General features: G+C 44.7%; 2 protein-coding genes and 1 long non-coding RNA gene across 4 annotated transcripts in view; 1 reads left to right on the top strand and 2 right to left on the bottom strand.

Moving 5' to 3' along the window:
- Positions 1 to 346: 346 nt before the first annotated feature.
- LOC309328794 (uncharacterized protein) lies at positions 347 to 19,232 on the bottom strand. Its single transcript, XM_081839175.1, has 4 exons — positions 18,954 to 19,232; positions 5,750 to 5,787; positions 2,247 to 2,313; positions 347 to 1,937 (listed from the first exon to the last, which is right to left on the bottom strand). Exons 2-4 carry the CDS (start codon positions 5,753 to 5,755, stop codon positions 508 to 510), a joined length of 1,503 nt encoding a protein of 500 aa, XP_081695301.1. The 5' UTR covers positions 5,756 to 5,787; positions 18,954 to 19,232; the 3' UTR covers positions 347 to 507.
- The window catches only part of ANP32A (acidic nuclear phosphoprotein 32 family member A), a 26,405-nt gene continuing 15,063 nt past the window's right edge, over positions 12,661 to 24,002 (top strand). Inside the window, exon 1 of one of the 2 annotated variants that reach the window (XM_081839307.1) lies at positions 12,661 to 12,733. In XM_081839307.1, coding sequence (XP_081695433.1) covers positions 12,695 to 12,733 — 39 coding nt within the window. In that variant the 5' untranslated portion in view covers positions 12,661 to 12,694. Of the gene's footprint in view, positions 12,734 to 19,338; positions 19,500 to 24,002 lie in introns of those variants that run through there. The other variant, XM_081839306.1, reaches the window with a different exon arrangement.
- LOC309328943 lies at positions 21,058 to 22,032 on the bottom strand. The gene is made up of 2 exons (XR_014150929.1): positions 21,654 to 22,032; positions 21,058 to 21,517 (listed from the first exon to the last, which is right to left on the bottom strand). It is a non-coding gene; the product is annotated as an uncharacterized lncRNA (long non-coding RNA).

Genomic DNA, 24,002 nt, shown 5'->3' with positions numbered 1-24,002 from the left:
TCACCTGCCTTATCTCCTGTTGGGACTCAAGGTGGCTTACAACTAGAATAGAAACAGCTTAAAAACATGTTAAAAAGCAATCAATTAAACATGCACAGGATTGCACTGTAAAACATTATTTTAGACATGGGAGGGAAAAGGACATTTAAAAGAAGTACATATACTCCTTTCTCTGGTGAAAACCAGCTTCTGTAATAATCTTGTGCCTTAACTCAGGTGGTCCCTTGAATAACCTTTCACATTAAACCTTAACTGGTGACTTAAATTATCTTAAATATAAACTCACACTCCACAGTGAGTATCCTGAATATCAATTCAAACTGAGGATGAAAAATGAAAACAAAAATATTTAAAAATAAGCATTTAATTCTAGATTTGGAAAGGGCTACAAACGATGGATATATATGTATATATGTAAATGGATCTTACAAACAACAAAACTGATCTCTAGTGATACATAACTTGGATGAAAAATATCTACCCTAACCAAGAAACAAATGTGTCTTCTTAAGAGACTCTTTTTTCCTTCATGGCTTGTCTCACAAGCTCCATGTCTTCCTTTAACAACTGCTGCAACATCAGTTTGCTTTGCCCTTCAGGATTTCCACAGAAAATGCTTTTTATGGCATGAAGGACTGCCATTGCTCTATCAACAATGTCCTCACCAACTTTTTTATTGGCCGAATTCTGTGCATATGCAGTTAGGTGGGGACTGAAACCATACAGCAAGTTAATGAATGCTTTTAACTTCCCCATTTCCATTTGTGCCTCTTCTGCCTTTTCTGCTACAGACTCAGGTGGAGATGCAGGCAACTGAACTGCCACTGTCGATACGGGCACAGTTTCTGATGGCAAGGGCGGAAGTACTACTTCCACCTTATTCTCTGTCTCCACCCACTCCTGGCCCAATGGAGGACCCTGCGCTTCCACCTTCTTTTCAGGCTCTGTGTGAGGAATCACCACCGTCACTTTTTCAGACTCTTTGTGAGGAGTCACCACTGTCACCTTCTCGGACTCTGAGGGAGGAATCACCACTGTCACATTCTCGGCCTCCATGGAAGGAATCACCACTGTCACATTCTCAGACCCTGTGGAAGGAATCACTACTTCCACCACCTCCTCTGCTTTTCCCTTTCCCAACCTCTTCTCTGCTTCACCCGCTAGTTCCAGAGCACTTTTTAGGTAGCTCTCTGCTTTTCCAAGATAGGTATTGAGAGCTGGATCTTCTATAACTGCGCTAGGTGCATTCTTAATGGTTTCAATGAGTCTGTCAATCAACTCCAAGATTTCTGCACTTACAGACTTCTCTGGGGATTGTGTCACAGCAGTTTCACCGTGTTTTGATTCATTACTGGTATGAGTTAGTTTCACATGCATTTTTCTCACGTTCCTTAGAGACTCCACCAGACTTGCCAAAGCTCCATTTGTTAGCTGATCAAAAGTCATAGCTTTTTGCGTGGTAGTATCCGTTTCCAACAAAAATGACACACTGACCAGTGATTGATCTGGAGTAGTTTCAGCAGAATAAAATACACTTGTCTCAGTTTGTTCTTCAGTATTTCCTTCCGGAGTGACTATATCAGAATGTAAAACGACTGATGCACCTGCGTCATTTCGGAGGTCCCAAAATGCTGTTGAGGTAGTTGGGGTATTTTCATTGGTCAGGGCAACTGTTTCCAACGTCTCTACTTGTATTCCCTCAGTCTTTGGATTCAGGTTTAGCAAAACTGTGCCCACTGTTTCAGATGGAGAAGGCTCTGGGTGGGAAGGCTCTGGGTGGGATATTACGATAGTTGCGGTTTCTGTTGGTTTTGGTGTTTGTCCTTGCGCTGATGCTGTTGGAATATTTTTCACCATATCTTGCAAAAGGCCTACAAGGTTATTCAAAGTCTTCTCTTCTTCGTTTGTTGTTTCCACTTCAAATATATGAGAGGGTTCTGTAAAGCAGAAAATGAGGTCATGTAAACCACAAATGGACCCATCTCTTGCTCACTTTCTCCTACTCTATAAGTGCAACAGTTTCTAAGGCCCACTCTACACTGCAGCAAACCACAACCCATGTGTTGCACAGCATTGGGTCATAGGTCTTGTTCTGCCTAGAATTGATGTTCCTTGTTTTAGAACATGGAAACAGAGACAACGATCCATTTTTCTAGTGACTGGCTTCTCTGAAAAGGACCTTTCAAAATAATTCTGTAGCAAGGATTTTCAAAGGTGTTGTGGAAAAGTAAAAGATGAGTGCTTACCTAGAGCTTGAAGATTGTCTGCTGTCTCTGATGAAATCTGCACAGTCATAGTTGGGTTCAGAGCGATCTGCAAAATAAGTAAGAACCCTAGTCATTCCCAGATGACTGTTACTTCACTGCAACAGCAAGATTTCCCATCATTTGGCATATGTCCAAATAAGCCCCATGTGCCAGGATGTACGGTAATTGATACCAACATATTTAGCACAGGAAGAAAATAAAAACTATGGCCAGGTGTCAGGATCCTGCCCAATTAAAACCCCAGGGAGACTTCCTCAGAGGGAGAGGCACGGCATCTTGTGGAAAATCTCACCACGGCATGGGAGAGCCGTCAACAGCCCTAAGACAATCTGAATTACCTTGCCTCACAGACACCGTGCCTTCCTTCACTCCCAGACAACCTCTCTGCCACATCGTGAACTAGGGTTCCCAGGAAAAAGAGAAGTCAGGGCTCCTGCACTTTTCATAGTTGCATAGAAGAGGGAATTACAGCAGGTGCAGCTGCTCATAAAATGGCAAAATAAATTACAACAACAAAACAACAGGAATTATTAAGAAGGAACACATCCTCTAAGGATTGGAACTGGGGGGGGGGGACTTGATTTTTTAAAAAACTTGCCTCAACTTGAGCAACAAATTACCCATCAGTTAGTCAATCTGGGCAACCTCATCAAAATTGTCCTTGTGCCTACATTTCATTGAGAGAAGGGTCTCAGACATGGAAGCTTCCAGGCATATCTGTACAGGAAGAGTAGGTTCCTAAAATACTCAGTTCCTAGATTGCTCAGGGCTTTAAAGATCAAAGCATAAGGGAGAACAAGCTCTGAGGCTCATAGGTACAAAACTCTGAATTGTAGTTCAACGCATTTCAGAATGATCCAACTTCTCCTTAGAAGCTTGAAAAGTAATTCATACATAGATGTATATACATAGATGTATATATAGAATACACTTTTCTGATACCACATTATCAAGCTGGTTTTTGTAATGTTCAGATTTTAAGAATGAGATGTTTCTGAATTTTATTTTTTAAAAAAATAATATTTATTACTTTTAAAGCTTACAAAAAAGAAAGAAAAGAAAAAAGACAAGAGAAAGAAAACAAAAAAGAGAAAAAACAATACAATACAATATATAAACAATACAAAACACAACCTTAACACATTAAACTAAACACAATAAGCTAAACAAAACAAAACAAAAACAATTTTAAAGCATACATCATACCTTTTCCATACTCTATCTTTCATTCCCTTGTTTCATCGACCTCCTCTCTCCTCCCTTTTTGTATTCCACTTCTATTAATTGTTTCAGCAATTCCTTTCCATCTTTCTCTATTTTCTATCATATAAATGTCTTAACATATTTTTAATCTTATTTCCGTTAAAACTAATATACTTATTTAAGCTTAACTCCTTATAACATTTCTACTAAGGCCATAAAATTTCATTCCAACATTTTTCTATCACTCATTAATTTTACAATATTTCTATATATAGACTTTCAATTTCCCAATCTTCTTCCACCATCTCCTCTCCCCGGTCTCGGACTCTGCCAGTCACTTCCGTCAACTCCATACAGGCCATCAACCTGGAGATCTTATATCCGAGGCTCTTAACTCTTTTCCAAGTCCCTTCTGCAGATCTTCTTTATATTCTTTGATGCTATAGAGCAGATCTCAAGGAAACTATGACCTAACAATACTTTTATTCCTTCGCGACAGGTCAGCCAAATTTCCATAGTTACAGCTAAAATCCATAAAGTATTTCAGGACATGTTTCAAGATTCCTCCAAATCCAAAGCCCCCCCCCCCCCGAACTCCAGTCTCCTCCTGACCCAAGCCCATGTCCTAAAAGTCAGTTAATCCCTGCATGGAGGGATATTTCCAGCTTTCCTTCTCCAGTCCAGGCCAGGCTCCGATCCTCAAAATCTGACTTTTTCTAGATTCAATCATAAAAGGCCTCAACTTATAGTCCTCAATTTGCTTCTGTAAAGCTGAGGCTCCCACTTGTATTACTTTAGGTTTGACAACAACAACTTTCTCCTTCTCCTTCTCCACATTTTGTTCTGCTATAGTAGATTCCTGTAGCAAATCCTGAATAATTTCTGTATTGGTGCTCACTTTTTGTCCCAAATTAATCACTTTTTATCCCAAGTTATCAATTTTGGTAGTCATAACATCCGTCTTCTTGTGAAGCTGTTCCAACGAATAGCTTTATCTTACATAATGCAATCACTAAGGCTTCTCCTGTCGACATTCTTAAATAGTCCAAGGTCAATCCCTGATTCTCACAGTTCTTATCCTGCAGCTGGAGATTCCCCAGCTCCACTCTTGTAACAGTTTCAAAAGCTTCCTCTAGAGGGAAAACAGTCTCCACTTGTATCAATCCTTTCAAGCACAGTTCCAAAAGTAAAGTTACTTTCAATTTTAAGTTACTTTTCCTCCTTTTTAAATGCAGAAGAGGGCAATGGAAACAATATATTTCTCTTATTTAACTAACTGTCAACATACGTTTTATTCACAGTCAATGAACTCTCCCAAAACGTCAATCTACTGGCAGCCCATTTCCAGGTTCAGAGCAGTGGTAATTTAATTTTTATCGCTCTCTCCTGCAGGCTTATACGATCCAAAATTTCCCCCCTCTTCTCCTGCTTCCAAGGGGGTTTAATGATTTTAATCGATGGAAGTTTAATCCTTTACATAAGGCTTTCCAAGACCTTAGCTTGCAGCTTCTTTGCTTCAATCTATTTACAAAAGGGGAAGGCGGACTTCCTGTTTGAAACCTTCCTGTTTCGGTACCAAATTAAGACGTTTGTAAATCCAATTTTCCGTTCTACTCACGGGTAGTTGTTTAGAGTCAAATTGTCCACAGGAAAAAGTCAGCGCTCTCCAGCAACAGCCATGAAAAAAGCAGTCAATTTGAAGCACCGCGTCACTTACCCCACGTCGCTCCGGATCCCCAAAACTGGGTTTCCCTGCGAGGAGGGGAGATGCAAAGGGTGCCAGCCGAATCCCACGTTCACAAGCTTCTCCCGCCTGTGATTTTAGTGGGTCTCCGCCTTCGCCGTGGCGGTCAGACCCTGATTTCCACGGAGCAAATTCCTCCCGATCGGAGGAACTCCGCCATTGCCGGAGGCGCCAACCCAGAAGTGAGATGTTTCTGAATTTTAGGACCTTGCAAGCTTTTAAATCTCCCGAAGGAGTGTTTCACTCTGAAATGCACTGAGATAAAATAAAGTTTTGTACTAGTGAGCACCAGGACCTGTTCTCCTTTTTTTTGTTCACTTTAGGTGCTTCCCCCGACCCCACCAGCTTTTTCTTGCTGTAAAGGACAAAGCCAGAGTTTTGCATTGAGCCCAGAAAAAAAGGACAAAGTGAAGCTGACAGTGTAATGTCAACCCATCAGCTGGTCCCAGACAAAACCCTGAGATAACTTGAAGTTTCCAGAAAGTCTTCATGGACAGACCAAAGACATTTCCCCAAATACTAAAATTAATGTTACCTGCATTTCTTTAATATTGTCAAAAGTATGATGCACACCTAAAAAGAAAAGAAAAGAAAAGAAAATTAAACACCATGGTTTTCACCACATTTTGATTAATTTTACAATGCTGGTACTCTCAAAGAGGCCAAACACATCATTTTTAATATGTGGTCCAAAGTCTTTGGGATGTTGTTGTTTATATCCCCCTCCCCCACTCAAAGGAGCCAGGGTAGCAAACACAAATGATTATTATTATTATTTAAAAAAAAACAATAGAAAGGCAGACTGGAAGTGACCTTTTTCAAATGACCTGGAAGTGACATTTTTCAAATGGAGGGATACCAAGAGAGAATCAAGGAGATGGACTAGAATTTTATTCAACATTTTGAAACAATATTGTCAAAAGAAACTTTAGAAAATAATTTTAATATATGAATTGATTACACAGATATTGTGGTTTGATGCCCAGCTACGTTTTGAATTTTTCTTTATTATTATTAATTACCCCACCCCATTAGGCTGGGCTGCCCCAGCCACTCTGGATGGCTTCCAACTCATATAAAAACATAATATAACACCAAACATTAAAAACTTCCTGATACAGGGCTGCCTTCTGATGTCTTCTAAAAGTTGTGTAGTTCTTTATCTCCCTCCACAGGGAGGGTGTCACTACTGAGAAGGCCCTCTGCCTGGTTCCCTGTAACTTCACTTCTTGTAGTGAGGGAACTGTCAGAAGGCTCTCATAGGTAGACTTCAGTGTCCAGGCTGAACGATGGGGATGCAGATGCTCCTTCAAGTATACAAGGCTTTAAACACTTTGAATTGTGCTCAGAAATGTACTGGGAGTCAGTGTACATCATTTCTTACCAGTGTTATATGGTCCCAGTGGCCACTCCCAGTCACCAGTTTAGCTGCTGCATTCTGGATTAGTTGTAGTTTCCGAGTCACCTTCAAAGGTAGCCTCACATACAGCGCATTGCAGTAGTCAGATAACCAGAGCATGTACCACTCTGGCAAGACAGTGCACAGGCAGGTAGGGTCTCAGCTGGCATATCAGATGGAACTGGTAGAAAGCTGCCCTGGACAAAGAATTGACCTGTGCCTCCATGGACAGCTATGAGTCCCAGGCTGTGCACCTGGTCCTTCAGGGGCACAGTTACCCCATTCAGGGCCAGGGATTCCCTCACCCCCACCCACCCGCTGTCCGCCCTAAAACAGTACTTCTGTCTTGTCGGGATTCATCCTCAATCTGTTAACCACCATCCATCCTGCAACAGGCTCTAAACACTCACACATACGCATCATGGTGACACATACAAACATGGTGAACATATTCAGCATGCACGAAATTATAAAAGGGTATTTAGAACTTTGAAAGGTAATGAAATATGCTCAAAAGTTTTAGGCCAATGAAAGCAAAATAGGTATCAAATCTAGATTATTTTGTCTGTGAAGTTCATAAAATACTCTCAGTGAAGAAAAAGAAAACTTCTTCTTGCCTCCATCTCTCTCACACACATGTGCACATCAATGAAGAAGGGAAAAGATGGGGGAAGGGGAGAATTACGTATATCCAACCAAATCATACTCTTGAGTAGGTCTACTCTGAGTATACTTTGGTAGGCTAAGGCCCAGTTTCCATCACAGATAGCAGAAACATTGAGCCTCTGAATGGAGTGTTTATTGATGCAAGTGTTCCTGTTTCCTTCTCTAATGTGAACAGTAAGTTAGCAGGTTCCTATTTATTCTGTTCTGGGAGGAAAATATCTGGATTGCAATATGCATGAGAATTTTAGGAACAGATTCTCAAAAGTAGAAAATTCTAATCTTCCCCAAGGAAGAAAATTATGCTCTTGATTTTAAGTGTATGTGCAATTGATTTACCTTTTTGGGGGGGATTTATAGCAGTGTACAATTATTAAAATGCAATAAATAAAACATAAAACTAATTTTTCAAAAGAAATCTGACACTACCCTTGTCTAGACAATGCTCTAAATTTCTCAGTGAATGGAAAACAGACAGACTGCTTAGCATCTCTGACATAACACCGTAAGAATAAATAGAAAGCCCAAATGGATAAAAAGAAAGTTCAAGCAGAGCATTTGTATCTTTAAAAGGTATCATTAAAAGAGTTAGCTGATTAGTAATGCTGGAACCAGGTCAACTTACACACACACACACACACACACACACAAATTTAGAAAACAGGAAGTCTCTGGTGGCTGCCTTATATTTTGCTGCCTCTGGGGGACAAATGCAAATGGAAGAAAGCGAAGATGACCTGGGTTGTCAAGAAAATTGACTGGTACTTAGCTGTCATCTTTGAAAATTTCTCACAAACTGCTATGAATAATGTTGGATGAACAGCCTGATCGGCTGCAACTTGACATTCAACCTTCCTGTCCATCTTTCTAGTCTAGAAAGTCATTTTATATGCTGAAAGGGGAGGCAAATTCTTTTTTAAAAAGTCTTAAATTAACAAATGTCAAAAAAGTAAAAAAATATATAGGCAGTATCTATTTATCTATATGCAGAACTGAATGTATGGTATAACCAATCAATGTCACCAAGTTTGAGTATGTACTACAATAGGAAGACAGAGGGAGTATCCCCCTTTAAAAAAAAAGTTTGAAGAAAGAGATTCCTCGGTTTTTTGTATTTCCCCCTTTCCCTTTACTGTACTTCACTTTCCATCTTATATGCTGGAAGCTGCCCAGAGTGGCTGGGGCAACCCAGTCAGATGGACAGGGTACAAATAATAACATTATTGTTGTTGTTGTTGTTGTTGTTGTTGTTGTTGTTGTTGTTGTTGTTGTTGTTGTTGTTAAGGCTCTTGACCACTATGTAATAATAGTCAAACCAACCAATTTCAAACACTAGGGAATATAGAGAGGCTTTTTCCTACTGTAGGTCCAGTTATGGTACTTCTTTGGAGACTCTTGTATCTATTCTGGCCAAGCATCTTTCAATAGTAGGAAAACTTTAGAGCTGCTATGGAAGCAGACATATTTGGCACCTGGTGTAAAGCTTATTAGCTACAATTCATAAAGGTGAAGAGCTGAAAAATACTTAAAAGAAAACTTAAGCACAGAACTGGACTGTGACTTCATACACGCCATATATTTATAGCACATGACTTCCCCCAAAGAATCCTGGGAGCTGTAGTTTACCCATCACAAAGCTAAAATTCCCAGCATCCTTAGCAAACTATGGTTCCCAGGATTCTTTAGAGAAATTAGTTATCTGTTTTCCATTAATTAAATGATGTGAACCATCTCCTCTACTATAAGCCTGCTTGCTCTTGAATATCTGAAGGAGAGGCTCTTCTCACCCCTTGAACATCTGAATTGTGTTTTACTAACACACGACAGGAGTGCCTGGCGTGCTCTGGTCCATGGGGTCATGAAGAGTCCGACACGACTAAACGACTAAGCAACAACACCACACAGGGGGAAGGACTTCTCTGCTAAAGTATTGTGAAAACCTACTTTCTTTCAAGATGAATTTGGATTGCCAAATGGATGACTGCTTATGCTCCCTGAAATTTTTGAAAATGTTTATATTCTGTCCCTGTCTCTCTTAATCACTTGCCTTTTGCTGACTGGTAAGGTGGTTTGCAACACAAAAAGTCTTTCATTTAAATAACAACAGGAAGGCAAAGGTATATATGCTCTTAAGAGTAATTGGTACCAATGACTATACTTGATCACAGTCACCCTATTGATGTGGCTCCTTCTGTTAAACTTTTTTGCAGCACTGCTGAAGCAAGTAACTAGTAGTCCATAAATTCTAGGAGGTGGCAATGATACTACATGGTGTTAATAACACACACACACACACAAAAAAAATCCTCTGCAATACCTGGGTGGAAATCAAAGCCAGGCTAGTTATCTCTGATATAGGGACCACAGAAAGAGGCTTACTTCTTTAGAGGAAGCCTGCATACATAATACTGATTGACAACATACATTTAAAAATGTAAAATAATTCCAGCGCAGGAATGATAGCTAGCATTTATATAAGTGGAAATCCAATGCCCAACACTCTCGAGAGAGAGAGAACTGCACACTCACATTAATTGGGCATTGGGTTCCCACTTATATAAATGCTAACTATCATTCCTGCCCTTTTCTAGGCCTTGTAAGGTGGTCAAGATTATTCAGGAGAATTATGGATATTGCTGGAATCCGTCTGTCTTCAGACACAATGGAGTGTGCCTCCAGAGGTGAAGTCAAACCACTGTGTTGGGCGCACTGAAGTGACCTCCTCAGGGCGCAAGCCTAAGCAGTGTGTATGGAGGTCCTGAGCTGGCTGCCCAGACAACAAGACCCCGCTCTCAGCCTCGCTGATGTGGTCCAAAGGAAAGCAATGCATTTGGCACCAGCTTGGCTACAGGAGTTGCTGGAAGGAGGCATACAAGGCTCATGAGCCTGGGAAGGTAGCTTATCTAGCAGAAGGAATCCTAAACCTCTGCTGCTTTTGGGGACATCTTTGGGACATGAAAAGGCTGAAGGAGTAAACCCTTCACAAATCCAGAGTGGCGATCCAAGGGCAGTTGGATAGTGTTTTGTTCGCTTCCTTCCAGCAACTGGTACAGCACAGTTGATGCCAAAGGTATTGCTCTGCTTTCCTTTGGAACACTTAAGTGAGGCAGAGAGGGATCTTGTTGTTTGGACAGCCCAGGACCTCCACACACACCGCCCATGCTTGTGCCTCGAGGATATCACTTCAGTGCTACTATCACAGTGGTTTGACTTCACCTCTGGAGGTGCACTCCATTTTATCTCGAGACTGATGGATGCCGACAATATATACACACATACCCTACACCGAGTGAGAAGCACATCAGAAAGTGAAATCATTTCCAGAGGAGTAACCCTACTCATCTTTCCCGGGGGAATAAAAATAGAGCAGCAAGTCCTGTAGCATCTTAAAAACTAATACCTCGTGATTGTTAATAATAAAGGGTTGTAATAGCCAAGGCTAGCCCGTCTCAGAGCAGACCCACTGAAGCTAATGATAGGTGCCCTCTGCGGAGGACTAGAATCGGATATAATAACAACTATCAGACTTTAAGGTGCCAAAGTCCTCGTTGTGGCTATTAACCCCATCCAGGCAGCCCCTCGAGTCAGCAGGAGCAGGCCATACTCAGGGGCGCCAGGAGCTGGTGAGGGGGCCGATTTGGGGGGCGCCCCTTCCCTCTTCAGGGTGCGGGGGGGGGGAGTCCCCTCCATGCTTGGCCAGAGAAGCAGCGAGCGAAGGCGGCGCTCGCCATTGCCTCAACTCACTCACGCTGGGCCGGTGCTCCCGGCAGCAGGAAGCCGAGGAGGAGGAGGAGGAGGAGGGCCCGCAGCAGAAGCGGCGGCGGGAGGAGGAGCCAGGGCCGCCGCCGCCGCCCCACCATTCTCGCAACAGGCGCGCGGCTACTAGGCCTCCGGGCGTGCGCTCCTCATGGCGGGAGACGGCGGCGGCGGCAGCGGGAACCCCAGAGCAACCGTCGCCCGTTCGCCCGCCCCTCCCCCCTCCTCCTCGAGCGAAGGGAAGGAACCCGGCGGCGCGGGCTCTTCTTCGTTTCCCCCTCAGCCGCCTTCCTTCCCCTCAGAGAACCCAAATATCTCGGCTCCCAACAGGCTGAGAAGGAGCGGGGCTCCTGTGCGCTCCCCTACGGACACCTCCTCCTCACGGACACCCCACCACCGTCGCCCGCCCTTTTAAAAGGGCCTTTTTTATACCGCAGGAGGAGGGCGGCTCCCCAGATGTTTGCTGGTGGGAGTCCGAACACCTGGAAGGCCTCGCATGTTCCCCCCCCCCCCCGTCCCTGATAAGGCGGAGGGGAGGGAATTTCGCCCTCCCTCCAGTTGACTTAATTCGCCACACACGTACAAAACACTGCCCCGTTGTGCCCTCTCTATAATTATTCCTCCCCAACCTGGTACCCTTCAGATGTTGTTGGATTCTCACTCCCACCTGACCAACATTGGCCCTGCTGGCAGGGACTCGGAGCAGTTGGGAGTTCCATCACCTGGAAGATGCCATGGGTTGGCTAATCTTCACTCTTTACGCCACCCGCCCTGGTACATATTTCCTCATGCACAACACTGTCTTACCATGCTTCCACTAAGCTGGTGCTCTCCAGATGTTTTGGACTGGAACGTCCATCATCCCTGACTCTTGGCCATACTTGCCGAGGCTAATGGGAATTGGAAGTACAGAAACATGTGGAGGGCATCATGCTGGGGAAGGCTGTGCAGGAGGGCATTATACCCCCAGCCTCTCACTGACTGCCATCCTTTATTTCACCTCTATTCCTGTCTCCCCAAACACAAGCAGTGGTTGCCCAAACCCCCTTTCTTTCATCTCATACCACCAACCCATCTCACCCATCCCTTCATCCAAGATCTCCCTTCCAAAGCTACCCCCTTCAGCACACTGCCCACCCCCTTCCCATTTCCCTCCTCTTATGTCCTCCCTTGTTCCCCAGAGCCCCCTTCCTCACATTCAGAAGGATTAGCCATATTTGACCTCCTAAATCATTCCTATCCATTGCAGCATCATTTGCGCAACTGGCCTGGCTGAAGTGGTCGCTAGAAGTCTAGGACGTTGCTTTCAAGGTAGGTGAAGTTTATTGCACAGCCTCACATTGTTTCAGGGCAGAGTCATCTATTTTGAGTAAGGTAGTAGTTTATCAGACTTCTAGGTGATTTTCAGTACCATCAACCAGTAGCCTTGTGAACTAGTTGGCTAGTACCATTTACGGCTGTTCAGATTGGTTTTAGGCGATGGTTGGAGGTCTGCTGCTCTGATCTATAGCACCTGTAAAGTGGGGCTCTATCTTGTCCTCTACACTGTTCTGACATCTACACTAAAGTGCTAAGATTTGGAATGTCACCAACATGCCTGTGACACGCAATTCTGTTTCATCCTGTTCAGGTTGATGCCCTCAACAGGTCCTTGAATCAATAATGGGCTGGATGAAGGCCAATACACTGAGTTCAAGCCAGGTAAGAAGCTCCCAGGCCAGACAACTATAGATATAGGAATTTGACATGTTACGGATGAGGCTGTATTTCCTGAAGTAGAGATGGGTAACCTCAAGCCTATGGAGCTGAATGCAGCCCTCTAACTTATATTGTCTATGGTTTCAGTGACTTTGTTTTGATGCTGCTTTTGACTTTGAAAAGAACATTGTTGTTTTGCAATCTGCCCCTTCCTGGCCTTGCATGGTTCTGAATGCCTTTGTCTTGCTGGAATTTCCTTGAATTGTTATAACAACTTCTTGTCTTGATGGAGTGGTCTGTGGGTCTACAAACCTGACGTGGCAGGAATATCGCATACTGTGCAAAGTTAACATTGCTCCATCTACACTTGCCTCCAGGCCTGCCCAACCCTATCCCACACCCCAGCCCAATTGAAAAATTACAGATTCTTGCTTTAAAACATCAGGTTTATAGCCTGGGTGTGCTCTTGCTAATCCACCTTTGCTGACAGATGCCCTGGTGTCTTCTGTAGCTCATAGAATATTTTAAGAGCTTGAGCTAGAATGACAGCTGCAAACCACCTTGGAGAAAGAAAACCTAGCTTGTTATTCATACTCCTGATAGCATCCATCTTAGATTACTGCAATGCCTTCTACCTGGAGCTGCCTTTGAAGGCTGTTTGGAAACTTCATTTGGTTCAAATTCCAGCAGCTAGGCTAACTTGTACAAGTTAAAGGGCATATTCTGCTAGTGCTTAAACAGCTACACCAGCTGCCACTTTGCTTATGGGCACAGTTAAAGAGCTTGTCTTGTTAAACCTAGGGCTGCCTTATGTCCTGATTTTCCCATACATTACCAGAATTTCAGAGGGGGGCATGCTTTGTCCTGGATCTTAGGTAAGGTAATGAAGGGGTTTTTTGTGTTTATGTAAAAAAAAAGTTCAACAACTTTTTGGGTGTCCTGGTTTTTACTTTTTGAAGCAGCATTTCCCACAAGATATGAAGATCTTTAGGTCAGGGTGGGAGCGCTCTACCTTATGCAGTATGGTGGGTGGCAACATAGAGGTGGATGGTGTCAGTTCACCTTATCCCACTGTCATGGCTTCTAGGTTGCATACAGCTGATCATTTTACTCTCTCTTATAGTTGCTGACAACACTAGTCTCTTTTGGATTTTATTCAGTTTTTTATCATTTCAAAATTATGTTAAGACTCTTACAGTGGCTTCAACTAAGAGACAGGATAGAAATATTTCACCAAACAATATTAAACATAATTTCCTTTGGGTTATCCTTATAATTCTATAATTCTATAGTTTCATGTGTAATATTTTGACTACAACTGAAATAATGACAGCTTTCAAATTATCCTCTTCAATAACAGTTTTTATTAAAGAATGCCTTCATAAAATACAGAAAATAGTGTAATTTTCAAAATTAACTGGGATTGTAAAAATAAGAGGGAAGAAAAAAACCAACTTTAAATGAAGTCTGAATGACACATGCATCTCTGCTAATAAACAAGTACAGGTATTTCAAGATACTTAGTCTGCAATTCTAAAAACATTAGAAAGTCCTTTAACAAACACAGTGGTACTTTTGAGTAAATATTTGCAGGAGTATGCTGTTATAGATTTTTGTTTGATGAAGTATTTAGTGTTATCTTACAAAGCTTTAATTCTTTGTGTAGAAATAAATTTTTGTTCTAGACATCTTATATTGCATATAGCAATGGTAATACTTAAACAACAACCCTATAACAATAGAAAGACAAAGCAGCAAACACAACATCAGATCATCCTCCTTGAAAGGCCACTTCCATGTTAACACCAAAGTTGGTGATAAAAAACTGAGCTGGTTTAACAGACTTTTCTGAAGTGAGAGTGCTGCCATCACAGAAAGGATGCTGCACCATGAGCACCAGTAAGGGTGACAAGCAGTAGTGGTGCTTGTCTATTATTATTATTATTATTATTATTATTATTATTATTATTATTGACACTTAGTTGCTTTTTTTATCACAGCAACTCAAAGCGACATACAATATTTTAAGTAAAAAATAAATACATAAATACATTAAAACCAGCAAAAACAAAAATAAAACAACCCATATTAAAACATACCACCCATGCAGAAAGGCCATGTTAAAAGCTAAAGGCCTGATTAATAAGCAGTGCTTTTGCCTGGTGACTAAATATATGTAATGATGGTGCCAGGCAAGCCTCTCTGGGACAAGCATTCCATGAAAGCCACCACTGAAAATGCCCATTCTTGTGTTGCCACCCTCCAGACCTCCCACTGAGGCACACAAAGAAGGGCCTCAGATAATGCCTGAACAATAACCTGGTGCCCTCCATGTTTTAGACCAGTGTTTCCCACACTTCGGTTTCTAGCTGTTTTTGAACTACAATTCCCATCATCCCTGACCACTGGTCCTGCTAACGAGGGATGATGGGAATTGTAGTCCAAAAAAACAAACAGCTGGAGGCCCAAGTATGGGAAACACTGTTTTAGACTATAGCTTCCATCAGCCAACAACCAGCATAGTAAAGGCTGCCCTAATACAACAGCAGATAGGAGTACATTCACCAAAAGCAAACCAGAAGACCTCCACACGCCCCACTGAAATGGAAGCTAGAGGATAGAGGTTTATACCCACAAGCTGCTTGCTAAAAGTTAGAAAACATGTCATTTGCCCTGAATCTGAAAAGAGCATTATATTAAACTTTCAGATGGAATCAGGAAACTGATATATTTCTTGTCTTTCAGTCCAATTATATCGCATTAGAATCTTAAGATATTTTGTTTAGAACCCTTAATTTAAAAACACAATTTTAAAATTCTCCTTTAATACAAAAAGGAAAATAGATTACACCATGCTCTAATAGAAGTACTTCAATTGGCTGTGCACATGCACACATGTGCAATATCAAATGCTCCATATCTGAAAATGGTCACTATGCTGTACATTTTTTTGCTTTTTATGAAAAAAATGCACAGTTGTCATGAAAAGTTGCCCTATGTCACATTATGTCACCCATTCTGTTGCCTCAGTCCAGCTTAGTTTAGAAAACAAGCTCTTCCCTTTATCCTCTTGCAGCAGCCTGAAATGCATTAACGGTTGTGAAAAAGTACATACACTTTCATTTGAAGTCACTTATGTTCCAGTGGGGGAAGGAGTGCCAAAAAAAGTAAGAAGTATGTGCTTTTAATTCCCTTTGGAATAATGGGTTCCTGCAGCAAGGGAGAGAGCAACCATTTCCATTTGTATTTCTCACTGAACTTTGGTGTGATCACACTTTTACAAAAAGCTGTTATTTCGCAGTGCTGGTTTTAGAGGCAAAACAGCAGAACCTTATGAAATTGTACAAGGCTTGCAAAACAGTGATCTTCTGATCACTGTTTTCCCCATACCTGCAAAAACAGAAAAGCGGGGGCGGGGAGGAAGACAAGAATGCCTACAGCTCTGCAAGTGCTTAATTTATGCTAACATTTTTCAGAGATTCAATGCCAGATACCATCCTCCTTTAAGACTTAAATTTTGTGGGTACTTGAATCTTTAGTCCTAACAGCTGAAGACTATAAAGCACGTTGCATACTGAAAACTGAGAAAGAGCAGCAGTAATGCGAGTGTTCGTGCACTACAGCTTGGGTTCCCAAGCACTGAGGCTAGGCAGAAATATTAGCAGTTGCTTGTCATCTAATCATTTGGCCCCAGAATCATGGCTGTCACCTCTCTTACTGTCGCTATGTAATGCAAAGTAAATGTTTGAGCTCAAGTGCTGTGTATTTCATGGTTCTTGAAGCTCACTCATGGGGCTTTAAAAAATGCCAACAAACTCCACATGTCCTTGTGGCTTATGTTCTTTTCCTCCGAGCTGACCTTCCCCTAACCTCTCTACAAGACTAGATAAAAGATATGGTCCATAGCCAACTGATCTTTAGGAAGTCTTACAGAAAATCCATCCCTTGACTTGTTGACTATGCCAGTTCCAGTTAAAATAGCCAAACAGCTCAGCAGACCTCTCCTGATGCACTGCCTGAAAAGGAGAATGCTGGAATACCAAAGTCACTTTATGATGACTGAACCATTGAACTTTAAAACAGTTCTACCACTGGAATATGCTGATATTGACAATTAAAAGGGTAACACAGAGACCAACTTAAGAACACTGATGCAACTTATTTGGTTCTTTAGAGGTTTCACTGAAGGGTGAATTGCATCCTGCCAATCTTCCCTGAATTATCACATGTGAAAATATAGAAAGTCAGCCCTCCACTAAAATCCATTATAGTATTTTAAACATATGAAACTCAAGAAGATTTCAAGAAGAAATCCAACTTAGCATCCTAGTTTATCATGCTTGATTAGGCTCCTCGCTGCTTGGGAGGACCAAGAGCAAGATTTCAAGCCTTGGGAGGAAGGAGAAGAGACACAAGTCCATACCTGAAGGTTCGTCAGTGTGACAAGAGCAATTAACATAACAGTATGACCCTGTTTAAATAGCATTCCCACATGAACTTTATTTCTGATCCTGCAGCTTGAAGTCCTGGAAGTCCTCCAAAGAAAGTGAGCTTGCAAGTACCAAGCATTCCTTTTATAAATACCCCAGTGATTACCAAAAGATCTCCTCTTCACTCTGGGGAGTAGTACAAGAGGTGCAATGAAAGGGAAGAGACGTGTGACACTGCTTGGAAAGCAGAAGTGTAACAAGATAGGCCAACAGCAAGGGTGCCAACAAAAGACAACCCTCCCAAACCAACCACACCTCTTTTCAAACAAGCCTGGATATTAGGGGAGGAAATGCAGTCACATTGGAGTACACCCCTTCTGTTGCTTCAAAATTTCTTCTGATGGATTCTGCCTTCTTTTTGTCCCTAGCTGGAAATGCAGGGGAAAGGAACTTGCAAAAATTATTGTATCAGACACCATAGTTGAGATACAGCTCTCTTGCAGCAGTTCCCATTTGACAGCCCCCAAATTCTCCCTCAATGTAAACAACTCAGTCCTGGCATGCATTATTTTATTTCGAAGTACCAGCCCTACATTCAGCCCTAACTTTAACAAACACCTTCCAATACTGTTGCTCATTGCCCAATAGGAATTCTGCCTAGACCTACTTGCATCATTTCAAGGCACAGTTCCTGCTTACCCAACAGTGCTGCTGACTGTATAATACCACCAGCAACTTTAAAACACCGCCTTTTCCTCACATTCCCTTGCTTACACCATTGCTGAACTATTCATATAAGGGGACCGCCTAATCTTTAAACATATGCTCTACCTTTTTTGTAGTTGACTACTATTGCTTCTTTTCCTATCCTCATCAGACAGAAAGAACAAGTGTCCCCCACCTCTTATTTCTGAGATAGTTTTTATTCCATGAAAACTATCAACATTTGACAGCAATTATTGTTATCTTGGGGAACACTGTCACTTTCTTGCAAGATTTCTTTCTACTCATTTCCCACTTGACTCCTGTATTCAAAGCCAGCCCTCTCATTTCAGGAGCCACACCCACCCTACAACTGGAAAAGAAGTGTTTATATTTCTAGGAGACAGTGCCACATTTCTAGATGCTAGGGCAATATGGAGCTAGGATTTGTCCAGCCATTCCCCATCACAATGATCCCCCCCTCAAGAAACTCTCAGTCTTCTATCTAATTTCCTTCAACTCTTTTCAACAGAGCAACCCATTTCACAACACACCTCCCTGAACTATTTCCCCTGCCAAAAATTCTAACCCACCTGTCAACTCCCAGCCCCATTCTGGATCTAGCCTCGTCTTTTCAATTTCAGAGCATCCGCTGCTCTAAAGTACAGGCTTCATGCATTAGAAATTACGACCTATGCTTCCTAAGCTTTAAATAATTCCCAGATCACTTATATCCTCTTCCCATCCCATAATGACTCCCAGGCAGCCCTCCTTCCAAATCCAAACTAACCTCGCTCCCTCCCTGAATCCGTTCATTTCCTAACCCTTAACGCAGACCCACAACTTCGCCCTTCCCATTTCTACAGCCCCACAACCTTTAAGCGCTCCCATCGCATCCCCAGCCTCTTCCCTCCCTCCGTCCCTCCCTTCTATCCCCACCCCTTTCATCTCAGGGTCAGCAGTGCTCCTACCCACCCACCAGTAACCCACTTTTTGATACAGACCCCACCGCACACATTTCTGCTTAACAGCCCCTCCCCATTGCTGGTCCTCCTCCCCGACCGTCCTCGCAAATGCGCGCACACGCACACCCCGGCGCGGGAAAGGCCCCCTCCTCGCTTGCTCGCTCGTCGAATCCAGCCTCCGGCAGCTCTTCCACCCGTCGCCTTCCGCGGCTAGTCCCGACTGCGCCTCAGCTCGCTGGTTCCCAACCGGGCTGTCCTCCTTGGCCGACCGTGCCGCACTCTCCCATTGGCCCCCGCCGCCCTTGGTCGCTCCCCATTGGATCGCGTGTGCGCTCCCCGAACTCCGGTTGGCTCTCGCGCACGTCCGTAACGGAGGAGCTTTTTTTTCGGCAAGCGCCCGCCCCCGCAGTTATCAGGTTAGTGTGCGCGCTTGTTGGCCGCGTTGGGGGATTCCGAGCGGAGCTGGTTGAGCGCTCAAAGTCCCTCTTGCCTCGCGCGCTGGCTTTGGTCGGGGGGGCGGGAGGGGGGGTCCCTGGCTTGCTCCATTGGTGTCAATACAAAAGAGGGAGCCGAGCGCAGCGCAGCGAGACGGAGCGAGCCTCCTGCTGAATCAGGGACATGGACATGAAGAAAAGGATCCACTTAGAGCTGCGGAACAGGACGCCCTCCGACGTAAGCCTGTGCAAGGAGATTTTTATTTTATTTTTGTAATGTGGGGCGGGGGGCTTTGTGAGAAGGTGTTGGTACGGGGGGCAGCTTGCAAAAAAGAGAGCCAATACATCAGGAGTAAGGGGGCACGCTCGCCGTGGGGAGAGGTGGGCGCCGTCTGTGCCAGCTGCCGTCGTGGGTGCTTTTGCTGCCCTTGAGGTGCCCACGGTGTGTATGTGCGCGCGCGCGTGGCTGTGTGTACCCACATGGGGGGGGGTGCCCAAAAGCTCACGCGTTCGAGTCTGACCAAAGATGGGGCGGGGGGGGGGGGTAAGAAAAATTACCACCCGGTTTCCAAGGCAAGTCTCCTTCGTGTTTGGTTGCCCGGGTGGCAGGGAAAATAGCGCCCCGGGAAAGCGCGTCGCAAAAGCCTCGGCATAATAATGGTTTGTCGAGTTGGCGCTGCGCTCCGGCGGGGACTGGAGGAGTTTGCTAGGATCAGGTTCTGGAGCCGGGCAGGTTGGGGGGGGGGGTCTGTGAGCGACTTGGGGGGCGATCACCAGTTTTCATTGCCTCTTCGCAGCGGATCAGACGAGGGTGACTGGGGAGCCATATTTGCAACTTTGTAGTCCTCATGAACGCGCCCTTTCTCTCTCCCTCTCATCCTCCCCTCCCCAGATGTTGCGAAGCTCAGGCATAGTTTTTGGGAGGGTAGGGGGACTTTGCATTCAATACAAGGGTTGGAAGATGGGTGGGGGGCTTAAACCCTCCGATATAGCGAAGAGGGCAAGGAAGCTGGCGGCCGAAGCAGCCCCTGATGGAGCCACCATCCTCACGCAAACACAAGATACACAAAAAGGCGGGCGAAAGGAAGCGGGGGTTGCTGACTGGTTGAGTTACCCCCCTTTTCCTCGGGGCTGGACTTGGGATGTTGTTCTGCTTCTGCCTCTAAATAAAGCTGAAACTTTGTCCGAGCGAGGAAGAGGTTGGAGCTGCATTTTGTAAAGTCTCCCAGCCTCGTCCGGGCGATTTCTAGGGCTCCGTTTTTCCCCCTGGTGCCTATTTGCAACAGAAGAAAACACTTCAGCCTGTGTAAGGTTGGGGCTGGGGGGGGGGGGGGAGAGAACTTGAGGCGCTGCATCCTTCCCGCCCCGCCGCCCAAGGAGAAATTAAGGTTGCCCGTTTCGAAGGCTGGTCTTCGTGGGGAGAGATTTGGGTGGCTTCTACTCTGCGTAAAGACGATGGCTTCGGAACCGGAGTGCGAGCTCTCATCTCCCCCTCCCATTCTTTTGCAAGAACTCGCCTGTGTCTGGGGAAGCAAGTCCCCCCCCCCCTCCCCAACCCCACCCTCTTTAAAGATGTTTTCCTCCGCTAACGCGGGGGTGGGGGCATTTACGTAAGGTTTTAAAATCATAACGCAGTTTGGTTCCAGCGTGCTGGTGGCGGTAGTGGGGGAAATGGATCTGTCACCTGCCTCCTTTCGCCCCCATCTCCCTTACTACCCCTTGCCTCGGAAGCAGCAGCAGCTGCAGCTCTCTGCGATTTCGGGCCCCTAGACAAGCGCAAGAACCTGACCTGCAGATTTATGTAACGTGCTCTTTAAACTTTAAAAGAAAGAAGTCTGGAAAGGGGGGGGGGGCGCTTTTTATGGCACACACACCGGCGCAGTTCTGCTTCTCCCTCTCTCTCCGTCGCGGGTGTTGACTAAGGCTTGTGCGGGCAGACGCGTCTCTGGCCGCGGGCGTGTTTTGTGTGTGCGCTCGTGGGGACGCCGGATCCGCCTTGCTTGTGGGTCGGGAGCTCCGTCGGAAGAGCGCACTCCTCGGTCTCTCTCTCTCTCTGCCTCCGCCCCGCGGAAAGCCTCTGCCTAACTTGGGTCTCCTCGCTGGCGCTGGCCACACACACTCACTCCGAAGTAGGACACGGCGCCATCTTTCCCCCCGTCGAACTGCAAAGGAGAGAAGAGGCTGGGCTGGGAAGCGGAGGAGCCCTCTGGATCCACGCGAGGAGGAGCAGGAGGAGAACGCAATCTGCACGGACGCCTAGAAAACAAAACAAAAAAATATGGGGTTGGGGGACATGCTCGGTCTTAAGCTGGGCGGGGGAGTGTCTGTGGATCGCGGCGCCCGCCCGCAGGAATCTCTGCGCGCGGTGCATAATTCATGGGCAGAAGGTTACCTTTTCCTTCCCGGGCGGCGGGAGCAGCAGAGCGAGCGAGCGAGAGAGAGAAGCAAGGAAGCGCCTCCACCCACCCCGCGCCCTCCTTCCCCCCCCCATGCGCACGCTTGGGCTCAGATCACGGGAACGGACGGGGTGGGGGGATGGACGGTGGCGCTTAGCCGCCTCGGAGCCAAAGGGGGCGTCCGCCCGCCCGCCCGCCCGCCTGCCTCCCTCCGCCGTGCGTGCGTGCGAGCGAGCCGAACATGACTGCCAGCTTCCAGGGGCTGCCATTTTGTCACTGGTGTCACTGACGCGGGAGGGGGAGAGGCGCGCCGTTTAGACGGGCAAAACGGCCAGGAAAAGGAGGTTTGCACAAGCATTACGGAAGTTGCACCCAAGGTGATTGCGGGGCGGGGTGTAGTTTGAAGGACGATCTTGCTTTCGGGGGCCCAGGAATTTCCCATCTGCTTGCTGTTGGCGGGAAGGGGGGGGGCTTTTTGGAATCAGCCAGTCATTTTAAAGTGCTTCCCGACAGAGACAATATTTGGGTCGGGAGGAAGGGGGGGCTGTGGCGAAACGCAGCGAGGGCCTTCCATCCTATTTGGGGAGGGGGCCTGTCTGGGGCTCCTGCGCTATAGATTCTACAGTCGTTCCTACCGTCCGTTGTCAGTGGATTTTCTTTGAATTGTGGAAGATGTGGGAAGGCAGAGTCAAGGCCATCTTTCCTAGGGAGACAGGAAGGTTCCTTTTCTCTTTGGCGGCAAAAATACTGGCTCTGGGTTTTTACTTTATTGTATTTGAGTTACCAGCAAGAACCGTGGAGCTCCTTTCCTTTCGAAAAAGCAATTGATTGCCAACAGTCCCACCTTAAGAGAAGGCAATGCTGCAAAACTTTAATTTACACTGTATCCCAGTTATTGCTGAAGAGAAATAAGTGGGGGAATTCTTCAGACTTTATGTCCCCTAGCAGAGCCTGCTGCTTAAAGGATTTCTTGTAGAAGGTTTGGCTACTGTCTTCCACAACAATGATAGCTTAAAACTAGAATTTTAGCCATGGGACCACATAATTTTATCATGAGAATTTCACAGTATTCTGCAATTTCTTAAAATAATATCAGATTACTTCTAGATAGGTACATTTTGTCATGGAAAAGATAATCATCTATTTAAAAATGTCTCAGTTACAATGAAAGCAAGTATTGTTAATCTAGCTGATTCATTGGAATATAGTGAATTTATTTATAGTGTGGCATTCCAGACATGTATAAAAGTGGCTTTATACCTAACTACCTTTTGTTCATTTACTATTCATTAGGTTTTTGCTAGACATTTGAATATTTACTATTCATGAAGTTCTAGCCAAGCATTTGGATTTGTTTTATTAAAGACGCTTGCTTGGAAATAGGTTACAAATGTGTCCAAAGCAAGACAAATTAACTTCCAATAAAATTTTTGTTGAGGGTGATGTATTTGGAATAGTCTGTATGGTTTATTGGGTTGCTGCTGGTGATTTTTTTTTCTTTTTACAAGGATTGAAATTATGCAAGCCGAGTCCATTAAAAATCAAACAAATCCTCTGTTGGGGATTCTTTTCTCTTGCCTTGATTATATGAATGGGAGCTTAGCTACAGCAGGAGAGCCCAGTGGATTGTGTCCAGGGCAAAGTTGATAGTTTTAACCTGGTGTATCATATGCCAGTCTTTCCCAACCCGGTGCCCTCCAGATGTTTTGGACTACAGCTCCCATCAGCCCAACATAATACAGCTGTGCTGTGCTGGCTGGGACTGATGGGGATTGTAGTTTAACATATTTGGAGGGCACTAGGCTGGGGAAGGCTGCCATATGATGTTTTTCATGTTAACTCCTTATGCCCTGGACCTGGTGAATTTCAATTCTATATGACCCATTTAACTGAAATGTTTAATTTAGCAGAATTTCCTTTTGTTTCTGCACTTGTCTCAATATTCCATGGGTCTCTGTAAACAGGAGTTGGCTTTATTGGAAAAACTACATGCATGCTTACCTACACTGTAACATAGCCGGTTACTTTTCAGATCTGGCAATCCTGTTGGTTCACAACAGATGTTAGTTTACACAGGTGTAGTGGGCAAGACTATTGCAGTCCATTTTTAAGCTATTTATTTCATGGCAAAATCAAGGAGCAAGAAATCTAACTCACCCTGGGCAGCAAGATGAGCCCCACCTACCTGAGCCTGCAACTGGAGAGGAGGGCTGGGGTGGGGGTAATCTTCAAGGTGCATGGGGAGAGGCAGTCCCCTGCCCTCATTCATTTGGAACTGGGCTAGAGGATTTTCGGCCTGGTGTTTTACTTATGATGGGCTTGCAGCAGCATGTCTCTGTGTAACA

Source organism: Podarcis erhardii (assembly GCF_964252035.2).
Source record: "Podarcis erhardii genome assembly, chromosome: 14".
NCBI classification, from domain to species: domain Eukaryota; kingdom Metazoa; phylum Chordata; class Lepidosauria; order Squamata; family Lacertidae; genus Podarcis; species Podarcis erhardii.
This window is presented reverse-complemented; position numbering and strand designations above follow the sequence as displayed.